Source organism: Prinia subflava, chromosome 7 (assembly GCF_021018805.1).
Source record: "Prinia subflava isolate CZ2003 ecotype Zambia chromosome 7, Cam_Psub_1.2, whole genome shotgun sequence".
NCBI lineage: Eukaryota > Metazoa > Chordata > Aves > Passeriformes > Cisticolidae > Prinia > Prinia subflava.
Genome location: NC_086253.1, coordinates 36399312 through 36419401, shown reverse-complemented (window position 1 = coordinate 36419401; position 20090 = coordinate 36399312). Strand labels below are relative to the sequence as shown.

Below are 20090 nucleotides of genomic sequence, written 5' to 3'. Positions count from 1 at the left end.
TTGGTCTAACAGAAATATGCTTGGGAAAAGGTAGAAATGGTAATGTTGGAAACAACTGAATATTCTTGGGGCAGATCTCTGAATTGTAAAAAAGAACACCATGTACAACCCAAACTGGGCAAGCAATTTCAAGATGTTAACTTGTTTCCTGTGAGAAAATCTCCTCTAAATCTAATTTTGATTTGCTTGGATAGATGTTTTCCCTTGAGGAACTATGACTGTAACCGTGTAACAAGATGATTTAGGACCTTTACAATACGTTGATCTAAAAGAAGCCAAAAAAAAAGTCCTTCCTGACAGCCAAGAGGGAGAATGGGATAAAATAGCTCTTTGACATCTGGTCTCTGCTTCCCTAAAAAATTCCTTCCCTTCATCTAGTGTGAAGTGCTTACAGGTGGGGCATAAAAACATGCTGCTGAGGGACAGGCTATATCTGCACCAGGTAGTTCCACATCTTCATAACCACTGTTGAATTATTTGTGCCAAGAGAGAACAGCTGTTTGATAACAAATTAGAGAAAAAACCCAAACAACCACACCACAAAATGAAAACTCAACCAGTCACATTTCCCCACATCCTTACTAGACAAGCCACCACTTACAAACTGGGCTACTGCAGTCAGGAGAGGATCTACTGCAGTTTGTGAATTAGTCTAGGGAGTCTTCAAATATTATCACAGATCTTGTACCATATCTTAATTAAAAAGTTGTCTCATATCTCAATCCCAGTTGTATAAACATCCCCTAGCAACTACAAAAACAGGTTTTGGGAAAAAATTGTATTAAAAAAAAGAAGAATACTTTTCTACTTTTCTCGTAATAAAGTTAAGTAGCTAGAAAGAAGGAACACAGCCTGACCTAGAAAACTATTGACCTTGCTCTGGACCACCACTATGTTCCACAAGGCAATCTGGGAACATCTGACCTGGTCCATTCTACTGGAAATCTATGATTTGTCCCCTATAAAAATAATGTCTGTGCTTATTTCTTTCATTTTTAATTAATTTTGATGAACGCTGATATAATCTTTCTTTATGTTTTAATGTCTGGAACCAATGCTAAAGCTTGCCCTCACAGTAAGAGCTCCAGCTGAAAAATTAATTTCCCATTAAAAACTTCTTCTGCAGGGTGAAGAGTATGAAGTTATCTTATGGAGTTCATGCACAAAAAATAAGGTTAAAAATTGGTGAACTATGAGAAAACTATTTGTTCCTATTTCTTTCAGGAAATGAGATAAACTGTGTGAAAATAGATGTGTAGGGTACCTCAATTACGCAGAAGATCTTGAACTCAGTACTTTCTTTCTTCCTAATTCTTATCTGATATGGGGTGAACTGTCGTTAAATACTTTAAAAAAAACTGAGGTGGTGACAGATGGAAGAGATATAGCTATAGGTCTTTTCCCTTATAAAGGGTTTTTTTAAAACTGCATTCCATCAAGGACCAGATAAAACTGGAAATCAGATGCAAGATGCAAAACTCATAGATACAATTGCTTGCTTTCACAGAATAAATACGAAAACAGTGTTTTTGCCCCTTCTTTCAAATAAGACCTTTAAGATTTTCCTGTTCAGAGTCTCTCAAATCTTTAACTACTCCTACATCATATAATCACCAATACCATCAATAATTTCAAAAGGAAACTCAGTGCCAAACATTTTCTACTGCGTAAATAATTACTTCACTCGATAGATGTGAACAGTAAGATGGAGAGAAAGGCCAAACTGATACAGTGCTCAAAAACTAGGGAATCTAGTTTCTAATGTTATCTGGAACAATTCTCTCTGTGATAAGATAATCCTTTATTTTGGTAACCTAAACTTTACCAATATATTAAAAAAAGTGAAGTCCCATTTCTCGGGTTTTAAAATGAAAACTGTATTTGCATCTTTCAAGCAAGTGGAATTGAGACAATAGTTTCTTCTAATAATGAGAGAAACAGTAAGGCTTGAACAAAGTCAGTGCTGTAAGTGTCCTCATTTAAGCTATTTGAGCTAACTTACTCCTGTGCTGTGTGACTACTTACCAGAAGCCTAAATTTAGGATTGAAAATTCTTAGAAGGATATACTATTTCAGACAGACAGATTTGGTGAGAAATAAGGGCAGAAAATGCACTCTACAAAATTAGTGAGTTTTGCTGTTTTCTTTACATTCCCTTTTCCTAACTCCCCCCAAAAAAGGCTCAGAGTACTAAGAATTTTTATGATAAAGGAGTGACATTTCTAAGGGCTTCAATTTTATAACTGGGTATGCAGTTTTTGGTCTTCATTATATATATATGTACTGCATCTTCAGTTAGATTAATCCTCTTGACAAAGGAAGCAAGATTTACACTAAAAAAGATGCAAAAGCCCACAACCAACAAAAACCTACCAAATACTATAATAACAGGAAAATATTCTAGGAAATGCTTTTAAGTATAACTATTTTTACACTATTTTTGAGGGAAATGTTGAAAAATAACTGTGATAATTCCTGTATTTACTTAGAATAATGTAGTATATGCTGCTTTAAAGGCAGCTCACAAGCTCAGTGCATGATCTCTGCACACTCCTACCTGAGCACTAACCCTGAACTTTAAGAAGAAAAGTTGTTAGTCACTTACTGCACATAGACCTGGAAGAAGATGCATTACAACAAAACAAATAGGTACATAACACTAACATGTTTTAATATAGTAAAACATTCTTCCTAAAAGACTTTATTTGAAACATGGATCCTGTCTGCACATGTCCTACAGCAGTCTATACTAATAAAATTACAGGCTAGTTTTCCATGGAGTGCTTGCCCCATACAGGCATAAGGTAGATATAAAAAAAAAAAAAAAAAAAAAAAAAAAGAAAAAAAAAAAGAGAGAGAAAAGAGAGAGAGACGATTAAGTTTCATGAATAATCTCAAAATTGAGACTGAGCTATCATAATTTATTTTTTCCTCTGAAAAATAAAAAAATATTTTGGGGAAAAGAGAGTTAAGCACATTTTTCTCAGGCAGTAGTAGTGTTTTCAGCTGTTTTTCTTGTGTATTTTGGAATCAACTATTTCCTTTGTCATAGCAGCAATAAGAAGATTTAAAGTATGCATGAACATAAATGTATTTGCAAGGAGCACATGAACTGTAATAAAAGAGTGAGAACTTACTGTCTTGCTGATGTAATTTGTGCTGATATTCATACACTGAAGTCCTTCACTATTGCAGCAACCTCCACATCTGTAGGTGGATACACATGGGGGTTTAAAGAAGGTGTTGGTAGTTGCTCCAAACTCTTTTCCCACATCCACACACACTTCACGTGGCATACACTGAGTTTTTCTCCACTCAGTATCAATACCTGCCAAGTTACAGGGAATTTCATATGTTATAAAGTAACTGCTAAAAATCAAAACTATCCTGCAGTAAATTAGAATTCCTTTTTAAGCTTCAGAACTAGAATGTGAATTTCTAGAGTCACACCCTTTAGTCAGTGAAAGACATGTCTATGTTACCTTCTAGCTGATTTTTCTTCTTCATAGGGACATGACATATCATCATGGAGCAGATGAAAAACCAGGGTGGAGCTAAAAGGGAACCTAACAGGCAGGGGAGACCTTAAAGCACAGAATTATGGCCTGGATTGTGTTGGAAAGGACCTTTAAAGGTCACCTGTCACCTAGTCCAACACCCTTGTAATGACCAAGGACATTTTCAAGCAGATCAGGTTGTTCAGAGCTCCACTGAAACTTGAACGACCTTGAATGTTTCCATTCATTCAGGATGGGGCATCTACCACCTCACTGGGCAACCTCTTCCAATAAGTCACCATACTTACAGCAAAAAATTCCTTCCCTTCATCTAGTGTGAATCTACTTTCTTTAGCTGAAAATTATTATGCTTCTCCTATCACAACAGGACCTGCTAAAACACCTCATGTCTTTCTTATAGACCTCCTTTAGGTTCTGAAAGGCTGCTAGATCTCCTAGGAGTCTTCTCCAGGCTGAACAGCCCCAGCTCTTTCAGCCCACCTTCATAGGAGAGGTCCTCCAGCCCTCTGAACATCCTCACAGCCCTCTTCTGGATCTGCTCCAACAGGTCCACATCCTTCCTGTGCTGGGGGACCCTGAGCTGGACACCGGGGGCATAGTACTGCTGATGGGGTCTCACTGGAGCACAGAGGGGCAGAATCGTCCGCCTCAAACTGTTGGCCAGCAGCTAAAGCTGCACATGTCCTTTCTTCACCTGGGGCAAGTCTCATCTTGAGTGAAGTCTGCACTTTAGTACTGCTCACTTCCGCAAAGTAATTTTAACCAGCCCCACATAGTACTTCACTTGGGATATAATATATTAGAAATGTTAAATTTTATACTCTTAATGTGAAATTAATTTAAATACGTTAACTAGAAGGGTATAATTTGAAGCAAAAGCTTACTGTTTAGCAATTATGTACAGCATGTGATTTAATCTGATGGATGATTTTTGTGCCCAGATTATCCCCACAGATTTGGGCAAAGACTTTGTATCATGTTACACAGCATTTTACAAAATATAATCTTGACCCCCAGACTTGCAGCTGTACAGGTCCTTTATTACCTCTTGGCACTAGATTTTGGTAAGCTATTCAACAAAAACCGGAAATTTTGCCTTATGTGTACTTTAAACTCTCTCTGTCATTAATGTACATGATTTCCATTATTATATGAAAAAATACACCTCCTGCTATAAATCCTGCATTTCTCTGCCTACAAGCACTTGCTTAAACTGTAAGTTAATATATTTTCATCCAAGCTATCTGAAACACTGAAAGGTATTCAAGCACATTGGTTTGAAAACTGTTTTGCTTGTTTTAGCACAACATCATTACAACTATCCTCTTGTAACACGAAAGGGTTACAAGTGGATTATTTAGCACTCCAAAGTCATAATGCATAAGAGAAGAAAGCATTACCAGTCGTGATGTAACTGCAGAAAATGAAATGAAATAGTTCAATGAATCCAACTATTAGCATCCTCTTTGCTTTCTGTAAAATTGTTACAGCCTCTAAAAGTAGGATTCCTTATACTTGAAAACAAGCTCTTCACTTTCTCTACTTAGCTGAGAAAGCACTTTCTTACAATGGACATACCTAAAATATGTCTGCAGAATGATTTTTTTCATTATCAAAGGCTGCCTATCAAAGATGCTATATTATAGACAACACATCCTATCAAACTGCTGAGGTTGGTTTATTGTCAACGCTTAGCTTTTAAAATATTTTTGACACAATTGAAAAGACTTCAGATTTTCATTTACTGTGTGTTGGAACATGGACTGTGTCCTGTACTTACTTTTCAGGATCTCTGCATTATAGTGTGCAGCGGCAAATTTCAGGGAATCATCTGATCTTGTGTCAAAGCTGGCGTGTTCCCTGTTGTGTTGCCAGCCTCCTCTCCTCAACTGACATTTGAACATTTTCCAGTATTCTGGGTAAAGTACTGTCATGAGTTCATCCACACTGGACACAGACCGCAACTGCTCTTCCAGGTCTTTGCTTCCATGAGCCTGCCAAAGGAACATGCAAAATTAATTACTTTCTCTAGTACACAAGGTTTGCCAGAAACTAGCCTGAAAACCAACTCAAACAGCATAAAATAAAGGGGTTCTCATTATAAAAACTGCTTCTGTCAGTCAATGCCAACATTACTGTATAGACAAATAATGAAATGTTTTGCTTCTTCCAACACTTCTTTATCACCCATGTAGTTCAAAATATCTGTGTGAGAAAGAAGCACTAGAACTAAACCTACACAAACACAGTTTGCAGATTATTTTAAAAAAATGCATTTTTATCCTGGAAAGATAGTTTTTGTGATAAAATTTTGAATGCTTAAACCCCCAAATATTTAAATTATATTTAATGTCATATACTACTAAAGTAACACCAAGTTTTTCTCATTTTCCCTCAGTCCCAGAAAATTAAAAAAAATGAGAAATGCAAAAACAGGTGAAAACAAACAAACAAACAAAACACCAAACCTAGAAATTAATTAATGTTATTTAGTATCTTTCTAGGGAAAATCTTAAGAAACAAATTCCATTATAAAGCACTAATCCTTAAATCAGTAGGACACGAGGACTTTGGTGTCTTGAAGAATCTAAACCTTACACTCCCTTGCTGTTTCAGGCCTAACTTCAAATCCTGTAATCTTGCTTTCTTATTCTCTGCCCTTCACACAAACTCATTGCAACTACAGTTTTCTAAATGACTGATATTTACATTCCAGTTTATCGCTTATCAGGAAGATTTCTCTGTTTCTCTAAGATGAAATATACTGCATCAAAAGACTGGTGTTTATCCCCTGCCCACCTTTCTCATCCATGAATTGCTGACTTCCCAAAGGGAAGAGCAGTATGGAGAAAGAAGAGTATTCGAGAACCTTTAGCCACCTTCGCAGCCTGCACGGCCCTTAGATGGCAGTATGAGACACAAAATATAGAGGTATGCTTTGTGCAAAATGCATCAACTGGCTGGAGACTCACTACAGTTTACTACAAAACTGTTGCTCTAATCAAAAAACCACCAGGCTGTAAGAGTGTAAAACATATCTAAATACAGAAATACAAAACTATATGAACAGAATTTTACAATTTCTTATCCGAACTTAGTTCGAGTAGTTAGTTCAACTACTAACAAAAAATAAACTCTTTCAGTTCAAGGATTTTGAACATTACTTGAGTAAAACAGGTAGTTCAGAACTAGCCCATCTGAATCAAAACTGCTCCTTGTCTCAATAACAACTACAAGGGTATAAAATGGCTGCATTTTATGGTTGCATCTACTCCCTTATCCGGTGTCAAACACAGCAGAAACACCTCAGGATAAGGCAAATTCAGAGAACTCATTTCTGTAAATAGAGTTATACACAGAACTGTGAAGGGAATGAGGCACTGGAACAGTGCCACCCAGAGAAGCTGTAGATGTCTGATCCCTGCAATTGTTCAAGGGCAGGTTGGATGTAGCTCAGAGCAACCTGGTGTAGTGAAAGATGTACCTGTCTGTGGCAGGGGACCTGGAGTTAGATGATGTTTAAGGTCCCTTCCAACTCAGCCCATTCTGCGATCCTATTATTCTAATACCAATTTTAGATTTGTTTTATTTGACAAAGCATTATGAAGTTAAAAAATATTTTCACTGAAGCCTCAGTAACCAGTGTCCTTGCAGGCGACTTTGTCCTGGGAAGTTTCAAGGACTAAGCATTGTCTCAGAAATGTGTCCATTGAGGTCTTCACCTCTTTCCCTTGTCACCATAGGAAGGGCCATCTCTGACCCAAGCCATGCATCAAGCAGTTCTCGAGATTTGCCTTCAAATTTATTGGTAACACTGAGAATTTCACTCCTCTTCACCCATTATCTCTTTGCAGTATGCCACTCAGGTTCTCAATCAGTGTGTCACAAAAATCCAAGCTTAAAAACAACTAATTTGGCTACTCGCTGCTTGCCCCTCCTGAGAGGTGAGAAGGGCAGGGTTTGAGCAGCCTCACTCCTGCCAAACTGTTTCCTGAGGGTGCCGCTGCACATGGCCCTTGAGTAATGGGCAGCGAGTTGCTGCACCAGCACAATGCCAGGGTTGCAGATGCATGTCTGCCACGTGATGGGAATATGCATGGCACAGCGTCTATATCCTGTCACAAGGCTGGAAGCCAGTCTGTTATGTAAAAGGCACAGGAATAAAACCTGGGGTTACCCATCCAGTAGCTGATCCTAGGAAGTTCTAGCAGGTCATGGGGGTAACATGGAAAGAGATTTCAAACAAAGCTTTGTCACCTTTGATGAATCCTTAAAAGCCTGTACAGCCCACAGTAGACAAAACATTGGCTATTGTGGTTGCAGACATTCAAAGTACAGGCCTAGAGCATTAGGAAAATAAGTAATGAAGCTCAATATTACTTTGTTCACAAGAAGTCAGGCATGGAGCAGGAAAGTGAAATTCTTGAAAATAATGCATGCTGATTAATTCCTCTTTCATCAGGCAATCAAATCATGTCATTTCAGCTGGACAAAACTTTTTTATACATGTATTAAATATGTATGAATAAAACTCAAGATATGAAGAAATTAATGGCTTTAGTTAAGCATGGTATCAAATGAAATAAAGTATTGTTTTACCCTGGATATTCCACGGGCTATAGTGCCATGTGCCTACAACCTGAGACAAGGCAGCCCCAGTTGTGTGTAACAGACTGAGGAAGGAGAGGCTGGAGAGCAGTGCTGTGGAAAGGGACCTGGGGGTCCTGGTCAATGGCAAGTTGGACAGGAGTCAGCAGTGCCCTGGCAGCCAGGAGGACCAACCCAGTCCTGGGGTGCATCAGGCACAGCAGCACAGCCAGGCAAGGCAGGGGATTGTACCCCTCTGCTCTGCACTGGGGTGGCCCCACCTTGAGTGCTGGTGCAGTTTTGGGTGCCTCAAAATAAAAGAAAATGAAACAAACAAGCTATTAGAGAGGGTCCAAAGGAAGGTTGGTGAAGGGTCTGAAGTGACTGAGAACACTTCAGTCTAAAGGAGTCTGAGGGGAGACCTCATTGTGGTCTTAGCATGCTCACAAAGGGAAGCAGAGGGGCAGACATTGATCTCATCAAAGACCAGTGACAGGATTTGAGGAAATGGCAAGAAGCTGAGTTGGGGGATGTTTAGTTTTGATCTCAGGAAAAGGTTCTTCACCCAGAGGGTGATTGGGCACTGGAACAGGCTCCCCAGGGAGTGGTCACAGCACTAAGCCTGTCTGAGTTCAAGGAGTGTTTGTACAATGCTCTCAGGCACATGGTGTGACTCTTGGGGCTGCTGTGTGCAAAGCCAGGAGTTTGACTTCAATAACCCTGATGGGTCCTCTCCAACTCAGTTTATTCTGTAATTCAGAGTACTCACTTAACATAAACAAAAGGAAAACAATTTCTGGAGCAGAAATATAAAATTACTTTAAAAAAAAATTCATCATTATTGCATCTGAAGTATTTTCTGCTTAGCTTGATAAAGCCATATGCTTGTAAAGATGGCTTCAATTCAAATTTACCCTGTGGAAAAACAATTTGATCATTAGAGGCATTTTGTTCTAACCTCTTCTCCAAATTTGAAAGAAAAGGAGAAGGACATTCATATATCTGTACTAAATACACTACACCTAGTGCCCAGAGTTAGGGAACAAAAAAAAATAGAAAATATGTCTTGATTTTTCAACATGATTACAGTGTTACCTTGAGATACAGATCAACGATCTCTTCCTGTCCATCTATGTATTTTTTAACTGCAGCAAATTAGTCTCACCTGTGAAAAACTGTTTAGAGGAACACTTGTTTAAGGAATTTGAGATTTAATTTTGTAGAACAGCCAAATGTCTTGACACGAACACCAAATGAAACCTTAAGTTCTGGATCATTATAAGAGTACATCCTGCATACAGGATAAGCATCATATCATCAAGGTTCCTTAGAAAGAGTTTCCTAATTTTTAAGGGAAGAATGAATCTGCTTCTGTAAATATCATAGTAGTCTGGCAACATTTTTAATTTTGTGTAAATTTTGGTAATTTCATAAAAATAAACTGTCTTGGTCCATATTTTTTATTCTTTGCTCTTTCTTAATTATGCATTGGCTTGTAGTGTAGGACACTAGATTTCCATTATAAAACAACTGAGATCTAAAACCATATTTAGAATATATGATGACAGAAAGAAAGTAACATCAACAAAAATGTACTAGAGATCAGAGGAGCTCTCATTTTTCATTCTTCTTATGCAAGTGCAGATTAGTGAAGTTCAGAAAGAAACATGACTTGTAGCTGCAATTACTGTCATCAAGCTAGTTATTCCCAAATGTTAAGTTCAAAGGGAGGGGAAAAAAAAAAGCAATAGAACATTACCAAAGGTTCTAATAAGAGAAAATCTATGACTTTTAGGACTGAAGACAGCTTTTTGATAAATTTAAACAGTTAATTTTTATATAATTACAGACTGCTCCTAATGAAATCATGGACCAAGTCCTTAATGTTTCACTGGTAATGCATTCAGGTATTTATGTTTTACATTAAGAAGGAAACAGGATAGTGCCAAGAGTGATTGCACAGTAAACAGTTGTCTCTATCCCATGCTTTCTATATTCTTGGCATTTTCAAGTCAGTTAAGGGATTGGGGTTTGAACTTTTTTTTAATGACCACTCCCTTCACAAGTGTTTATCTCTATTCTCTGGTTGACCAGTCTACAATTTTTAGTCATTTTTACCTGTTATCAGTGTTGTCCTGCATGAACATCTAAATATGCTAGAGGATATATTCTAGAGAAAGACACTGATTAAATCTTTGACTAGCCAAATTCTACAAGATGATAGGCTATATTAAGCAAAATAACAACCTAAAAATACAAGTATGAATGGAAAATACAATAAACATACATTTCTCCATTTCATTAACTTCACATTTTTCATGAGAAACAGGAAATTACAAATGCATACAAGTAAAGGTGTAAAGCTTGATGACAAGTACGCTCTTGCTATTATTTACTTAACTTCAGACCATTTTGTTCTATCAAAGAATATTTTTCACAAATGTGTCTCTCCATTACATGGTACATCCAGTTTTTCATAAAATTATGGCTTGCAAGGGAAAGGGCAGGATACCAAATAGGCTCTATATCCATTAACGAAGTCAGATGTATAACAGATTTTCCATGCATTACATTACTTATCTTTCATATGTTCCCAGTGTTTGTCTCTATTATTAATAACAAAGGTCAGAACACTTAATATTTGGCAGCATGCTTGACACATAATTGATGGTGCAATGTGCTTTAACAGTACCTTATGTATCTGAATACAGTTGTCAGCTCATTTCATTTCCAAGGATTTTGTGGACAATTCTTAGTAGGAAAATATTGTCTATAAAGCCCTCCATTTTAGGACACTTATATTCTGTATTTATTGATTGACTGAAATGGATTAAAAATCAAGTATTTAAATCTGAATGTTGAAATGACTTGTAAGCAAAGGGATATATTGCAAGAGGAAAGTATTTATAAATGCTTCACTTGCATAATAATTTATTGCAATTTTCATGTATTTCAGCGCTAGTTTTTTAGAAGGTAGTGCCAGTAAAAAAAAATTCTAATTAAAAATTATAGCTATAGTTAAGAATTAAATTCAACTTTTATGCCCGCTTCTATGGTCTTACTAGAAAAGCCCTGATTTTGTTCTCCCATGCACCCATTTGTCACCAGCAAACTTGGATGCCTGTAGCTGTGAATTTTAAGTTACCATTAAATAAAGCAACAAAACAGTGCCTTACAGAAGCCAAACAGTAACAGTGAACATAAATTTTATTTCACATTACTTCATTTTAGTAGAAAGACCATTGCAATTAATGTGAACTAAATCAAAACGTCATGACAACAGAGAGATTAGAATCAGTCTCCACTCCAAAGAGTTTACAAAGCACATCAGACAAACATAGAAAATAAGAATCAAAGTACAAAATAAATAAATAAAAGAGTCTGAACTATATTGTGCTTTATGTGACTTCTATTCACTATGGCATTTTAAAAACTAAGAATAATATCACGGAAAGAAAACAAATAAATGGGAGGAGTGAGGGGACAGAATGAACAAAGTAGATAGGCAGGAAAAATAAATGAGTTTGGGAAGAAATTCAAAAGAGAATTTGCTAAGAAGGAAGAAAAAGACATTGGCTATGAGGATAAACTTAACTACAGAAGTTTCACATCTATACTGTGTATCACGTCTTCTTTCTCTTGTTTTTACCATTTTTGAGAAGAAGATGCATAAACTGCTAGAAAATCATCCTAGGCTTATACTATTTAATCTCGCTCCTCCTGTTTATAAGAATTTAGGCTGAGGTAGTAGGTAATGTAAAATTTCCATATTAAGAGAAATTCAATTTTATGCACGTCAGCATTTTTAGGGCAATATTTTATTTAGATATTTTTAGACAATGCTGGAATATATATCTAAGTTTATAGATTTGCACAAAGGTACTTAAGTCCTTTAGTCAAACATTTAGCTGCTGCTGAGGTCCTGAAACATGCTTCTTGGCTGGTACCTATTCTACAAGTACCTGCATTCCTCAGTGGCTCTCAACCTTCACTAAAAAAATGCCAGCGCTTTGATATATTCAATGGGAATTACTTATGAAAATACCCCTTATTTTTTAATCCGGGTTTGAGTTCCCTAGGAAGCAGAGATAAAAGAAAAAAAATCTAGTTGCTTTCTAGAGGAACTCTGTAGGCTGCTGCCTGATTGCTTTAGAAACTCATTTTGGACAGCCAGTTCTCACAGGTTTGTACAAACTTGGGCAATTAATACCATTCCTGACTATAACAGAGAGCAGTTTTCAGAACAAGGATTTGTGGCACCTCAGCACTTTTTTTGGAAGCAATTTCACAGCTAGATTATAGTAACAGGAAAGGTTTTGTTCTCACACACTTCAGCCTGATTTTTAAAATCTGCATTGTTCCAAAGCAGCACTTCGGTGTTCCTAAATCCCTGCAGACTATTTCTAGGAGTACAGCAAATTGTAATTGAAAAATAAAATACAAAAATCAAACCCATTATCAATAGACTTAATTCACTATTCAGGAGCTTTCACTAGATAAGCACCACAAAAAGGTCAAAGGCTGCAAACACGAGGAATAACCATTTGCTGTCTAAGTGCAGCTGCATCTGGACTGTTTAATTGATTCCAAGGCTTGTACTCAAGCTTCCAGCTAGCATTACAGATAGATTTGGAATCAATAAGGATTTGGATTATTGCTGCTGAAAGGCTTACATGTGATTAAATCTTGGAGACATCAGGCAGTGCTATCTGTACCAGACGAGACTGATGATTTTCTTGGTCATCAGCAGCTCCAGTGAGCAGTGGTGACAAATGTGTGGATCGCCATGCATGACCAGATGCATGACTAGAAGAAAGGGGAAGCCATTTGTAAGTAAAAAACACTTGTAAAGTGACAATAAAGGACAACACTGTGATGATTGCTGGGACATCAAGGTGATTAACAGACACAGAACCCTGCCAGAAAGGAGACAGCAAACGGAATGAGAATGCCAGTGCCCTCAGCCACGCAGCCACTGCAGCCACAAAGCTTCTGGTGCTGACTGTGTGTGCTCTGTCTTCAAGATACCTGGGTTGCTGCCACATGGGAGTTCTGTAGAATTTGACAGATTAGAAAAACAATGTGTTCATTTTGAATGCTTTTAAGCAATTTTTAACTAACATTGACAAAAATAAAGCACACAATTCTAAAAACAAAAACTTGCACTCCTACTAGAAATCCTCCTCATTATAAGATCTTAATGTCTCAGAAAAAGATAAAATGCCTTTTTTTAAAATATGGTCTGAATATTGCTGGTTTTTCAAAATACCCTGCAATCTCGTTTTCCTTTCAGCAGTCACATGTATCCCATCAAAATCAGTACAAAAGAATAAACCACCAGGCCTTTCAAAGGAGGTTGCTTATTCTCAAACTTTGCTTAGTGTTCTAAGCACTGGCACTGCTTTTATTAACTACCATTAGCTTCATCAAAAAAAGAAATCAAACAAATACAGAGTCTTCTTTGAAGAAAATTATTAACATAGTAGCACTGCAATGAGCTGCCATCACTGGAGCAAATGCAACACCAGCAGTGAGAATTAAAAACTTCCTCAGCATCAAATTGAGAGTTACTGAGTGGAGATGTAAAGGGCAACCCCTTCAATTTACTTTGAATGCCAGCACATTCTGAAACACTGCTTGAGCACAGTACCTGTGCTACATGAATACATCCCAGATCCTAATTAGTCAGTGAGTAGGAGTTCTGGCTGTGTATCAAGAGACTGGCTTCAAGAAGGCAGTAAGTAGTTTTTACATCATATTGTCTATTCTACAGGTCAATCGTTCAGGAATAATAAATTGCACATTTGTAAGAACATTTCTGAGTTATGCTGAACACATAAGTTCTCACTGCACTTGTGATATTTAGTTTTCAATTCAACACCTTTGCTTATTCTTGAATTTTTGAAAATGTAGTCATTTACAGGAGGGGAAAATTACATGAACACATCATGTCTTATTGTTGAATAATTTCTCTCAATACTAAATAACTTTCCTTTTCACCAAGTTTTTAAAATCACTATTTGAAACACTGAGCAAATATAACTAATTGATGGTCTAAATATTTAGCAACAGGTCACAGATATTTCTTGAATTAGTTATACTTTTAAAATGGTTCATAAAACAAATAATTTCACAGGCCATGAAACTAGATCATTGAATTTCAAAGACAAACTTGAACTTTATTCCTAAACAAATGTCTTAATCTACAAGGACATGATTTCTGTTTTGTTAAACAAATCTTGTACAGTTTACAGAGCTGTATAGAAATATTAATTACAAGACCACCTACTTAGTCACTATTTTAAAAAAATATTTCAGCCATGCACAAAACACACACATGAAATTCAACAAAAACTAAAGAAAAATGAGCAAGTTATTTACAAAATCTTAGTTTTAAATTATTACGGAAAAGTTTTGTATATATGAAAGAGGAAACACATAAAGGGCCTCAGAAATCTGTGCATTTTATGAAATGTTAGGGTTTCTAAGTACATGCCATTAAAATTAAATTATTATTCGTTTATGCTATTTAGCATCATGGTTTTTCAGTTCATTTGACACAAGTCTGTTTAATAAGCCAAAGTAACACACCAGACTAACATATCAGACTAACGTAACGCCTCAGAAATCTGTGCATTTTATTAAATGTTAGGGTTTCTAAGTACATGCATTAAAATTAAATTATTATTGGTTTATGCTGTTTAGCATCATGGTTTTTCAGTTCATTTCACGCAAGTCTGTTTAGTAAGCCAAAGTAACACCCCAGACTAATGTATCAGACAGGTTTTGGAAACCAAGGTGTTAAGTTGTGAGATTTCATTCATAAAAAATACCAGAAGAAGCTTTTATTTTTGTTATTAAGCTACTATTTAAATATTTAAATATTTAAATATTTTATGTAAAGGATCTTTGCTAATCCAGGCAAAAGAAAGAAATCTCATCTGAATTTTTTTAGCCTGTGTAGGTATACAATTCAGAGGACCTGCTACCCAGAACTGGCTTGTGCCTAACCGGATCATTTGTGTTGGAAATTTGTCCTGCCCTCAATTCTGTTGTGAAACATCACTTGGACCACAATTTGACACCTGTTACAGATAAGTTATGCAGAGGCAAACCCACTTGTTTAGACACTGAGCTTGTAATACCTTTTTTTCCATTTTTGCTTTCCCTGATTGGCTTACTTCATTGCAAACTACAGTATAAAAATCAGTAGTTCTGTGGAGCTGTCACATCTGTTCTGAATGGTGGGGAGGAAAAAATTGAAAAAAAAAAATAAAAGTGTCTTTGATCACAAAAAGAGAAACCTTGCTTGTGTATCACTAAAGAAAAAAGCTTATTGTACCATGTAAAACCTGACAGGTATTTAGAGATTTGCCAGCAAGTCATGAGAGATGGGGAAAGGCAAATGAAACCTTGAGAATGGCAAATCCAAGAAGTAAATTGAGACTTGGTCACAATTCCCTTTCATGCAATTAAATCAGGAGAAATGTATGTTGCCCATTATTTTTGGCTTACATTATTCTGAATAGTGTATTGTACAACAGTTTTACTTAAAAAGGATCAAGGAACATCAGTAGTATTAATACAGATGCTAATTTACACTGACAGGGCAGAGCAATCCAATGCTGAACACAGTATGCTATCAGAAGAGCTTTTGAATGAGGCTTGACTGCAGAATGAAGTTATGGCAAGTATGCCCTGAGGTATCAACTTCCATTGAATGGCAAGAAGACCCATAACCTCTGATGGAAGATGGAACTGTGCATCTTGAAATCTACTATAATTGCCATTTAGTTGAAACTTGTCCTATACCACCTTGCTGAACTGCCTCTATTCTTGTCCAGGTCCAGAAACTAATGAAAAATAAAGCAGATTTATATGGATTATATATATTAAAAGGAGACATACAGAGAGCAAGAGAAAGGAGAAAGAGGCTCTAGTTATTCCAAGTCTGTGGAAAGATGTAAGGAAGATGTTTAAAACTAACCTAAGCATAGGCAGAAACCTTACTGTTATATTGAAATATTTACTTATGTTAAGCTTTTTATCTGCTCTTAGAAGTAAACAATTTCTTAATTAAGAAATGAGTTTCTATCATTGCATTTTGTAGTCACTTGGTCACAGAGTCTTGAAAAGAACTTCAGGTAAAGGAACCCAGTCAGGTTTGTGACATGAACACAGGAATGGCAGGAGAGATAAGGGAGTTAAAGTGGGTTAGTTCTATGACTATGCAACAACCCAGTCTCCAACTTGGAGCACCCTGAGATTTTATTCTTCAGCAGTAAAGGTATACATGAGGTGACAGATTCTAATACAAAAAGTAGGAAAAAAAACCCCAACAAAAGTCTCTAGACTTTCTGAAAAAAAAATAGATCTTATAATTTTCATCATCTTCAAAATCAAACCTTCTAGAGGTTTTCTCAAGATATCAGCAGGAGAAAGTGTCAAAGCAGGAGAGCTTATGCAGAGAGAATTTTCAAATTCTCCAGCACTACTGGCAACCTTTCAGGAAGTGAGTTTCCAAGCACATGAAACTACTTCCTAAAGACAATCTGGAAAGATTACTTATAATGGTTTTCATATAAAACCATGATGGAGTCATGTGCACACAAAAATAACGCAGTAGAAGGATCCCTTTAACTTTTTTCCCCAGTAGCTTATTGCACATATCTCAAAGCACACACATGTATTCACAGGATTGCAGTCCTGGACATTGGAATTTTGGACACACACTTTGTAATACCAAGAGCCCATTGTAGTCACTGAGGTCACCATTTACAGGACCAGGCCATGAAACAACTTCTGTTTGTTCTTGCACGCTTCTAATATTTCTTTTACTGAGAAATGCAATTTTCTCAGTGCTTTAACAGCAGCTCTTTTCAAACAAAGTACATTCAGACACAAGGAACACATGTCTCATTAGAGTAACTGGCAGTGAGAATGACATTTCTGGTATGCTGAATTAAATTTTGCTTCAAAAGAAAGTGTTTTGTTTATTTTCAAATTTGTTTGAACTAGAACCACAAAAGAAGGAAAAACATAAATGGATGAATTTTAAGGACTTTTTTTTTCATACTGAAATAGTTCTAAAACAATATGGAGAGCAATTATTAATTTTACTTGACAAACATATATGATGCTATTAGATATTTTTACTAATTGAACTAGAGGCCTTTCTGATACCTCACACAACAATGTCCCATGCTCTCTTACCTTTAGGAAAAGTCAAATAGCTGCCACTCTCTATTATAAGTGGCAAAACTTGATCAGTATCTATTAAATTTCTGTTTTTCCTGAGTAGGAAAGGAACAAAGAACACAGAACTTGCTGTTTCAAAAGACTAAGATTACAGAAGTGTTGCCTTAATATGTCTCTTTGCAGTTATTTGCGTTTGTCATTTGGATCCATTAGAACTTAAACTATGGCATAATTGTATTTCTTTTTTGAGCTGTCATTAAAATTGACTGTGCCTTTAAACAAATGTGCCCAGATGCTCTGGGTACAGCTAATCACAGGCACAAAGGCTCAGTCAAGGTCAGGCTGCAACTTTGTCTCTAATTGCCTGGTTATACATTCCTTGTTCACGCAAATCTTCGACCGACTTCAATGGGATTTTTGTTTAGTGAGGATTACAGGATTCAGCCTCCTGGCTTAACTACTGCATCTATACATCACTGGGTGTAATATGCTTCAGTCCCTACAGTCACAGTATCTGTTGTTTTACTAGCCCTAAATATTATGTTGAGTTTTTAAAGACTTTTACCATTCCACAGCCCTAAAATGCAGTTTCTGTTTTTTATCCTTTTCTTTTTTTGGCTCTTCCATGGTCAACCACTGTTGGACTTTAAAAAATAGCCACCTGGAAGCTTGTCTTGGTCTTACTGCTGTTGCAATTTTAATTTCAAGCATTCTAATTTGCATTCTAAACCTACTGACCTATCTACTATATCAGCCATTCAGCCAAAACACAAAGACCATATATTTCCTACTCCAAAGTCTTTCTCCTAAATTCTTAGTTACATTTCAGGTCCTTATTCAAGCAATTTGGTGATTTTTACACGATCTTACCAATGCCCATAATAACCTTAGTTGGCTTCTCTAAACATTTTTGCTTACCACAGCATGTTTGTGCGGTTAAGTCTCAATTACATTTTTTTTTCCATGTTTACATCAGGTTGCCTGCAGTCTTCCTAGTTTACCCCACAACATATGTTCATGAAACATTTTTTCATCATTATGCAAACACTACAATCTAGACAAAGTGCATGCCATCACTTTTTATCAGACCAGCTGTACAACTGAAAGACAAGGGTGCTTCTGCGTTGTCAGCTCAGGCCTGCTGGTCTCTTCCTCATCCAAACTGAGCACATGAGGAAACCCAGACACCGCTGACGAGACAGTTCACTCAAGTGCCTGATTCTAACAGCACAAAACAAAACACCATGAGCTGTGCCCAGCACATCTCAGCTGCTTTAGAAACAAAAACCCCCTTTTGTCACCTCTCGGGGCATGCAACCTGCAGTATCACACTACACAAAAACCTTTCCAAGGGGCGGAAGCACACATAGTTTGACAATTTAAATTATTACAAAAAGGTCTTTAAAATCCAAAATATCCAAAATCCAAGAAAAGCAAGTTTCTCTGAACTGATGGACCCGCTAAAGCAACAAAAACAGTAATTATGCCTCAGAGACATTAAATGGGAGCTGAGGGTACTGACAAAACGCTCTAACAAGTGTGTGCTCTCTTCCTGCTCTGGGCAGCATTGACATTGGGTGGACCATAACCAAGGGGCCTGAGGGCTTGAGTTTGCTCTCTCCTACAGGGCACCAAGCCCACCTCGATGGAGCCTTTCCTTCCCTAAGAAATGCCATGGACATGAGGTACATTTGGTGCAACACTTGTCAAAACCTTGATGAACTTCTAACATCTCCCAGAGTAAAGCCTGGCACATGGATTCTCCGGAAAGTAAAAACAGATCAGTGAAACTACAGGACAGCACATATAATTTACAACTCAGTAACGTCCCCATGCAAGTCGTATCACAAGGAAGCCAAGCAGCTTCAGGGGGCTACAGTTTAATCTAATCAGATTTATTGATACATGTTAAATCCCTGTTGCATTTGCACATAAAATTGTAGGATAAATTTTTAGGAAATGGGCATTTGTCAATAATCCCTCTCCATGCAAGATCTTTGTGGAAATGTAACCACCTCAAGCCCTCTGACCCCTGTACTCTAAACTGTCTGCTGGATTAAAGAAAAAAACATTTAATGCTGGAAGAATTTTTACAACACAAACTTAACCTCTGCCATTGCAAACATTTCAAGTAAAATACCAAAAATAACCCAAACAAAGCTGTCCAGGTAGAAACAAGCATTTACTGGTCTTACCACAGGAAATCATTACATGACTGTCTCACACCCTCTGAACTCCCTCACACTTGTAATCCTATCTCAGGTCATGCTATCTATATTCATGTTCTCAGTGATATTGTCTCCATTTTCGTAGCACAATACTTTTGATAGAGATGTAGAAAAATAAAATCTTATGTTTGAGAAACATATGCCTCCTTAATGCATTGGCAAGAAAAAATTAACTATTTTTTATTTCTGTTGATTAGAAAGATGTGCTGGTGAGCACTCAGTATTGTTGTTATGTTAAACATTTAGATTTTTAAATCTATAGACTTTTTTTCTACCCAGGCCCACAGTCTTTAGTTCATATGGGTCTTTGGGTAACTTCATATGTTTCTGTTAGCTTCAATTCTAAATATTAGTTTCTGACTTTTGAGCAATATGTCAACTGTGAGCCACAGACTGAGAAACTGACTGATTTTTGTCTTATGAGAGGCCAATACACGCTTTTAATAATATGTTACTGTAATTTGAACAAGGTTTCTTGAGCAGCAGATAAAAAATGAAGAATTGCTTACATCAGGATCAGAAGCATAAACTGAAGTGACACACTGGGTAAAGCACTTTC

At 36.8% G+C, this 20090-nt stretch overlaps 1 protein-coding gene across 1 annotated transcript in view; it reads right to left on the bottom strand.

The window, feature by feature from the left end:
- Positions 1-20090, bottom strand: part of VEGFC (vascular endothelial growth factor C) — a 73465-nt gene that overhangs the window by 12600 nt on the left and 40775 nt on the right. The window contains exons 2-3 of the mRNA XM_063402173.1: positions 5299-5512; positions 3138-3328 (exon numbers count right to left, since the gene is read on the bottom strand). Coding sequence (XP_063258243.1) covers positions 3138-3328; positions 5299-5512 — 405 coding nt within the window. The remainder of the gene's footprint in view (positions 1-3137; positions 3329-5298; positions 5513-20090) is intronic.